At 39.3% G+C, this 8,150-nt stretch overlaps 1 protein-coding gene across 2 annotated transcripts; it reads right to left on the reverse strand.

Moving 5' to 3' along the window:
- Positions 1-2,455: 2,455 nt before the first annotated feature.
- STEAP4 (STEAP4 metalloreductase) lies at positions 2,456-6,674 on the reverse strand. 2 transcript variants are annotated; one of them, XM_069005762.1, is made up of 4 exons: positions 6,219-6,674; positions 4,335-4,862; positions 3,781-3,945; positions 2,456-2,778 (listed from the first exon to the last, which is right to left on the reverse strand). In XM_069005762.1, the coding sequence occupies exons 1-4, from the start codon at positions 6,672-6,674 to the stop codon at positions 2,509-2,511; spliced, it is 1,419 nt and encodes a 472-aa protein (XP_068861863.1). In that variant the 3' UTR covers positions 2,456-2,508. The 2 variants fall into 2 exon arrangements, with proteins under 2 accessions (XP_068861863.1, XP_068861864.1); XM_069005763.1 differs by lacking the exon at positions 4,335-4,862 and having other exon boundaries at positions 6,219-6,651.
- Positions 6,675-8,150: the final 1,476 nt, after the last annotated feature.

An 8,150-nucleotide genomic window follows, 5' to 3' on the forward strand; every position in this document is an offset into this window, starting at 1 on the left:
CATTCAGTCAGGCCACGGTTACTTTGTGCTAGTTCCTGGTGAGGGTGAAGAAGACTTGGTTTGGCCTCTTTTAACACAAGGCCCTCAGAAAACACACAGGAGCCTGTTCACTGGGAGGAAAGGATGCAAAGCACTTGCACTGTTTGTGTTTCACAAAGCACAGCTTTTAAATAGGACTTGCCATGGTTGTCACAGTTTAAACTCCAACCCACCGGCTCAGCTGTGAGAGAGGAAGGGCAGGTTTTAAATATGTACTGGGATAGGCAGAAACCCCAAAAATAAATCCTTATATAAAGTAATATCAAAACCCAATACGTGTCAGTGCTTTGGAACTGTTGCTACTGGCAATAACATAAATCTGGAGTAACTGTCACTGAGACTAGAATCTACCACCAAAATGGCAAATCTAGAGGATATTCACTCAGACTGCTGCTACTTATTTTCTGCTCTTGTCTGTCCCTTTGTACACATGCAAACACAATCTCTCTCTCTCTTGTTCTGTCTTGTTGTCCTCCTCTCTTTCTGCTGCTTCCATCTCTCTCTCCTCTTCTCCAGGGAGCTGTAAAGAGGTGTTACAGGCATCCTCACAACAGTGTTGTCACTTGGGACTGTTGAGCCTATACCTGATCCCTTCTGCAATAAATGATTCAGTGGAAAATCACTAAACGAAGCCTGAAGTGTAGTACTACTCCATCATGGCACAGGTCAAGAAAAACTTCTGTAAAGATTTATATCAACATATGCATATCAGTTTAGGACAAGTATAGCATAAGCACCAGTGCTGGTTAGTAAGAGTACTTGGTGCCAGAATTATTTCTAAGAAATCTGGCTCCGTCAATTGCTGATATCCCAGACTACTTTACCATTCTTTTGGGTATTAAGAACAGATTATGGGACAGAGGATGACATGAAGAGGGGATGTATATCCAGAATTAAAAAATACTCCATTGTTGAGAAATGTTTTCCGAAGTATTGTTCAGATGGTTGTTTGTTTTTTATTTTATTTTTTAAAGTTGCTTGATAGTGCTTGTTTGAAAGCACAGCTAGCTGTACTAGTTAACATGCTTATACTTTCACATATGTGAGTATGTCTTTGTATGCCTTTGTATGTCTTTGTATGGACACCGAGAACAGCAGAGAGGTAAAAGAATAGTAAGCAATTCTCTTCCTATAAAACCAACACATTTTATCTTTTCTTTATTCTCCAGTCCAAAGGAGAGTTTTGGATCTCCTGTTTGCAATTTAACAGGAAGTCACCATCCCAGGTGGATCCTGTTTGTCCTCAACATCCTCAGCCTACTTGGATGACTAAGCAAAGATCTGCTTATGTGAGCATCCGAGAAAAAAAGACAGGGTAAGATGATTCCAGGCAGCTGGCTGAAGACAGGATCCCATTTTATTCTTTGTCCCAAGGATTCCCAACACCTTTGTGCAACTGAGCTCACCAGCAGCTGCATCTTAGCAGAAGAGGTTCCCGAAATGATAACAGAGCTCAACAGTGTAAAAAACCCCACTTTATTGTCTTTAAAATATGTGTATTTTCATAGAATATCTGTAATATCACATCCAATGATTTATTTTTTGAAAAATCAACAATATTATCTTCATGAGATATAACCATGACATATAATATAACCCTTGATATAAAAGGATTTTCCTTCAGTTTCTTTTCTTACAACTCACTGCTTACATAAAAAATCTTTTTTTTTGATCAATTTTTGCCTATACTTGAAAAACTTAGGCTTGTAAGCACTTCTCACATCTCTGCCATTTTGATCTCTACTCCTTTCCCTTGTCCCTGAATTTCTGGTAGAGCAGTACAAGCAAAGATTCAGCAGTCCTTGACCCATACACTTTGAACATCAGGGTTCCTGTGCAGAAACCAAACAAATCTTACTCAACTGTCTAAGGCATCAACATAGCCTTCCTTGGATCAGATATTAATGCAGGATAAGCTAATGCTAGGAGGCAAAGCTCTGTTCCTTAGCTAGCAGCCATCATGCACCTGTTCTCTTGGTGCTGGTGGCTTGTGTGGTTAGAAAGGGAAATGTGTGAAAACTCATGCAGGTGTGTGTATGGATCTCTGTGGATGTGTGTAGGTGCATGTAGACCTGGGTCCTAATAGGCAGGATAGGAAAGAGGAGCAAACACTGTCTAACACCAAAGGTTGCTGTGCTTCTGCCCAGCTCTGGAGGAATTTGGAAGAACAACTGAGGGACATGGAACATCACCTTCTTCTCACATACCCTTCTTAGAAATGGAGGGTAAATTAGCAAGGGGAAGTATACAGAGCAAAAAGAGAGGGTCTGCACCTTTGTGAAAGCATGCCTGGGGTGCAGAAACTCAAAGGCCTCATTTGTATTTTAAGCTTGTCATTGGGGTGGCTTGGTTTTACACAGAGCCTGGCCAAGTTTTCACTTTTTCTCTCCCTCTCCAGATAGAGTAGGCTTAAGACTTCATTTTGATATGCCCCCATAATATTTTTTTTAATAATACAGTTTAGTCTAATTATACAGCAGACTTGTTGATAATGTAGTTTGACTGTTCGGAGTATTTAGGATTTCTCTCCCAGCCCTGTCGAATTTGTGTGAGAGGTTTGTCTACACAAGGAAGTATCAGCACAAATTTGACAACCAGTACAGCACATGGAACGACGAGGGAGAGCATGTAGATGTTTGGAAGATACCATTTGTACGCTGATGGGCTCAGGAACCATTTTCCACCATAAACCAGCGTGTGTGCAGTGCACAAAATCAGTGCCAGATATCCCAGTTTGGACTAAACCAGAATGAAGGAAAGAAAGAAGGAAACAAATGGAGGTTAAAAAAGTAAATTAAACCAGGAAAAATGCAATTTTAAGGACACAGATTTGTGGCATGTGCTAACTTGGGGACTGGTGAAATGAAACTGTTTTATATAACATAAAGGCTCTTATTATTTTAAAAAATGATCAATTCAAATGGATATAGATGCAATAGTTTGATTTTTTCTCCATCAATAACCCTGATAATTTTTCCTAGCTCACACATACTGCCTAGTGGCTGTCATATTTGTGAAAAAGCAGAGAAAACGCTGACATTCAGTGGAGAGATCCAAGATTTTTTATGCCCTAGTGCTAATCCATCCAGAAGTACCATACTGTGCAAGTTTTTTGCCTTGATTAAACATTCATTGATAGTAATTTCCCCTTCTCTTGCCTCCCCTCCTCTCCAGCCCAGCTCCTGCAGAGGCATGGCAGCTTGCACCAAACTTTCTCCAAACGGAGAGCTGAGATTATAGCGTTTCCAAGGGCAGCCTGTTTACAGTCACAGCAGTTTTTACAGTCTGCAGAAATTGCAGATTCTCTTTAGATGCTTGGCATTGAGAAGATTTGAGTTATAAAGTAATTTCCATATCCATTTTAACTGAATTATCTTGTGAACCAAAAAAAATTAGCCCAATAAATGGCTAAATTATTTTGTGACTTAGTACAGTTGTGGAATTTGATGTCAAAGTCAGCTTTCTTTTTTTCACTTAGGAGCTCACACCTTCCCAGCTTTTCTTGTTAATGCAGTAATCCCAGCTGTACCATAAGCAGCCATCAGAGCAGTTGTGGGTTTATACAGCTATATGGCCATGTAGATGTTTTTTTCACTGTGTGGTGGTGGATAGTGCACTGATCACATTTGGAGATACTAATGGAGGAAAGCCATAAGTCTCTAATAAACCCACCCATGGGCATTGTTTATAAGGGAAGAAGGTTTTATTAGAAGAAGGTTTTTTTAGAAGTGGTCTTCTTACCTGTACAAATCGAAATTCTCGCCAGTTGACATTGTTGCTGACTGAAGGTAAGGAAGTTATTCCCAGAAGAACAAATAAAAAAAATCCTAAAATTCCCAAAGCCAAGTAAGAGTCACTAATCCAGGCATTTGTGTGGCTGAGTGGTTCTGTTCTATTGTTCAGTACCTGAAGAAAAGAAGAACAGGTGTATTTTAGTGATAGCAGTTCTAGCATCAATACGTAGAAAAAATTTCCTTTGTTAAGTAAGATCAGAAAGTCAAAATATATTCTATTCTTGAAGGTATATGGAGAAATACTGTTTACATTTTCCCTGATTATGTTATTAATATGTCAACTATCTAGGAGGAAGACTGAGGCCAGAAATCCCCTCAGCTCAACATATTATCAACAAAACGTAGCTATATCAATGTTTAAAAGAAACATAGAAGCTAGGAATATTACTTTGTTTTAAAGGACATTGGACAGTCCACATGGATTTCTGAAGCTCAAGATAGAAGGCAGTATTTTAACGGGGCCAGAAGAAAGCAAGACAAAGATCAGGGAACAAAACTTACCTGGGAGATGATTCCTTTGCTGGTTCTCCAGCTTACAAAGGCACGCATTGGAGTAACGAGAGTGAACACAACGTGCAGGAAAGCAAATGCCAAGGCTATTAGTCCAAGTTGTTTCCTACATAGCATCCATTTGTCCAGCCAGTCTGGAAAACGGCGGTATTTGGTACCTCTGTATAACTGAATAATTGCAGCAAATATACCAGGAAGATAAACCAAGGCAAGAAGGATGAGTGCCATTACAGGGCAGACCCGATTTGGAATGGTAATTGCAATAAAAAATGAAAAGTTATTTTTTTCATAAATATAAGTGTAAATTACATCAAGAGCCAAACAGTAGAAGAAGAAGAATGCAGTTAGGCCAAGGGACAAAAGGATGGGAAACTTCCACATTGGAAAGAGTTGCAGAGGGTAATTTTCTATTTCCTGAGCAGCCAAGAGGGATCCCTTATCTAGTGGAGTGAGACTCAGTGCACGAACAATATTCATCACCATTTGTTTAGCTTCCACATCATCTCCACAGACAAATACCTGCAGACAAAAACAAACAGAAGTTTTATTTTTACAGATTTTTGTGACATTATCTACTGCCATCCTGCCTGGATATGGACGGTAAGCACAAGCTTCCTAGGCTGCTTGTTGGCTTCCCTGCTGACCTTAATTAAGATAGGCAAAAAGTAGCCTATAGGTACTTTTGCCAAACAAGTCAAAGAACTTCAAATATGATTCTTTACTTTGGGGGTGGAGATTGTTTCAAGTGGCAAAATTTTATATCTGGAAAGAGCAATGTATAACATGCTTAGTACACATCTTTGCATAGAAGACATGAAATACTTTTCTGAAGATCTGCAAGCAGTTTTTAAGCAGCAGATTTTATAGGACTAAATTGAAGCAAAATTTTCAATAACAGTAAGTAAGAGCAAAATTTTCAGTCGCTGCTATAGTGGTCCTTAATACTCCAGGGAAGTGAGAACAGAGATCTTTAAAACATTATTTCCCTGTCACAAAAGTAAATATTAATTCTTTCCAGGTCTAGTAAAATAGTGAAAAAAACATCTTTTCTGTGAGTACATAAGACAATAATCCTTTTGGAACTGGGAGAAAGGGGGCAATTTCTGCTCTTGTTGAGATGGTGAAGGCTTATAGAGTCTAGGATTGGAAGCCCTTGGGTCCCTAGCCAAAACCATTTATCTGGCAGTGGAGAGCAAAGTTAGCAATGGTTTGAGTAGCTGAGTGATTTCATGTGTTGTACCAGAGCACTGTCCTTTGAAGAGGCAGAAAACAGGGCCATAATAAATGATTTTTCTTCAAGTAAGCTGCTGTATTGCTTCCTACAGCCAGCTCTGTGCTTGCTGGCCTGTGATTAAGGAGCTGGTTAAAACAGTTTGCGCATATTGATGTTGTGTTAAACTTAGGTGGTGATGATTCAGAAAACTTTAGTAATTTATTCTCCTTTCAGCATACTTCTTTTGCCCATACTCATTGCCCTGTTATATCACTTGCCTCCCTTGTTCTGCTTTCTTCATTTTATTCTTGCTTTGAAAATTCCTCCTATCTCATTTCTGTCTAACTTTACAACCCCGATGAACAATTGATGTAACTCTCCTGAATGTCGTGTCTCTTTGTAGCTCTGCTGCCTTCCTTTCCTTACTTCTCTAGTGTCTCTAAACACCTCACTGAGTTCAGAGGCAAGCTATTCCTTGTCATGCCATATAAAAAACCCAAAGTAAATTTTAGCTCACATTTAGTTTGAAATGGGAGATTACAGCGAAAATACCATCTCAACCCTGCCTAATTCTGATGTCCCAGGTGTGTTTTGTGTAGCTGATAAGAAGCCATGCAGTGTGTAACTCTGTGACAGAGGAAACCCCCGTTGCTCAGCCTTACCTGCCGGCTGGCATCCAGAGTGCCTGACTGCAAAGCCCAGGCTGACACGGTGTTAAAGGCTTTCACAACCCTACTGCCAGGCAGCAGCTGAGCCAGGTACTCTGCGTTGGATTCAGGATACTGGTTTAATTTCAAGTTGTTGCTTATGTCCACCAAGACTTTTCCATGGAGAATTTCTGCTAGTGGTATCAGAAAGTTGTAGTGCTGCCTCTGGATTGCTATAATGATGATGGCAGCTTTCTGCGCTGCCTCTGCATGGCTCAACACCTCTGCATCCTTGGGAATCAGGTTGGATATTTGGGTGCTCCGGCTTCCATACACCACGGGGTAGCCCGACTGAATCATCTTATGTCCCAGAGCTCGTCCAAAATCTCCAGTTCCAAATATGCACACTGTCTCTCTTTTGTTAGGAGTGTTAGGAGCCAAAGCCATTATGTTGGAAGAATTTTTATTCATCTGCTAAAAGAAAAAAGTAATAGGAACAAACTAAGCAAAACATCAATCTCTTGGAAATGAAAGGTTTGTATTCACTCTGGGTGTACAAAATAGACAACTTAGCATCTTCTTGTTCTTTAATGTGATTCCTGCACACTCTTATGAATACACAGTCTCAGAAGATTTAAGTACAGTTTTTAAAAAAACATTCTGAATATTCAGTTCTCCATCTTTTCCAACACCCTCTTTTCCATCCATTTTATGGATTTTAACATCCAACTGAACTGTTTCAGTTTTCCTCTCTCTCAAAGAGAAAATAGAATGAAAATAACAGGAGTAGAGAGAGCAAGGGTAGCACACTTTTCAGAGCAATTTCTGCTTACTTATGCTATAGAAAAACATTCAGGAGGAGTATGTTTTTAATCAGATTAGAACCTGGAAGGTCTTTTTCAAAATACTTTAAGAAGGGTTATTATAAAAGGTAGCTATAAACCTATCTATTGTTGTTCTCAGTATTTCCTTAATGCAAGTAATCAATTCCAGTTTGCTTTATTATTGTTCTTCAATTTCCTGAAGAACGTTCCATGAAGCAATTGGACAGTGGACATGAAAATTTCATGTTGAAAATAGATTTTTTGATACTTATATATTACTCATAGTAGAATTCTCTTTGAGGTTTTATCTCTCTTCCTTTATCACTGCACCTGGCAACTTCAAAGTTTTTAATGTATTATCTATGCAATAGCAGTGTGGTCGCTCTCTAGTTGCAGAGTGAGACCCATGATACAAATACAGAATCAAAAAGGTCTGTTCCAAAGGTCTTGCAGTAGGTCCAGATACTGTTCTCCCTTAACAAAAGGTGAACTCAGAGCAGAAAACCTAAGACATCCAACAGGAGATCCTGAGACACCCGTCTCTTGGACTGTCCATCAGTTTGGTACTTAGATCAGCAATTTAATTTGCAGGAGCCCTGATTCAAGTATTTAACTAACTGTCTTAATTAGAGCTGTGGGAATAACAGATTTTCCAATTTGCTGGAAAGAAATCCATGAAACGGTTAACTAGAACCAAAACATCTGCTTTGCTCCTGCTGTTTATGAACCTTTTGCTTACATTCTTCTGTGAAGCACCATTCAGAATACTGCAATTTAAATATACTGCCTTTTAAAAACACTGAGATGATGTCTTCACTTCCTTTTTTATTTTTCTCTAGCCAGAGCAGTTTTTGCTTTTTAAAAATCTGACACGATTTTAATTATTTGACCCAATACTTGAGTTTGCTTGGTGAATGAAAAAAATCCAGCCTCATCTTCCCCCTACCTGCCATGACTTAGGGATAAGAGTTGTGTGTCAAGGATGCAAACATCTGTGACCTGTGCTGTAGGGTGCAAGCCTTGCTAGCAAGATAGACACATAAATTCTTATTCTGAGAATCACAGTGAAGATTTTGGCTTGGACTACCTCTGTATGTAGCTATGTAGCCCTCAGCTGGCATCA

This window comes from Aphelocoma coerulescens, chromosome 2, assembly GCF_041296385.1.
Source record: "Aphelocoma coerulescens isolate FSJ_1873_10779 chromosome 2, UR_Acoe_1.0, whole genome shotgun sequence".
NCBI lineage: Eukaryota > Metazoa > Chordata > Aves > Passeriformes > Corvidae > Aphelocoma > Aphelocoma coerulescens.

What these genes read in the sequence shown, in the direction of transcription:
- STEAP4 (XM_069005762.1), bottom strand. Translation starts at nt 6,674, where the DNA reads ATGAATAAAAATTCTTCCAACATAATGGCTTTGGCTCCTAACACTCCT. An exon ending in GCAAAGGAATCATCTCCCAG is followed by an intron (nt 3,946 to 4,334) that starts GTAAGTTTTGTT and finishes TCTTTTCTTCAG; the next exon opens with GTACTGAACAATAGAACAGA. An exon ending in GAGAATTTCGATTTGTACAG is followed by an intron (nt 2,779 to 3,780) that starts GTAAGAAGACCA and finishes ATTCTGGTTTAG; the next exon opens with TCCAAACTGGGATATCTGGC.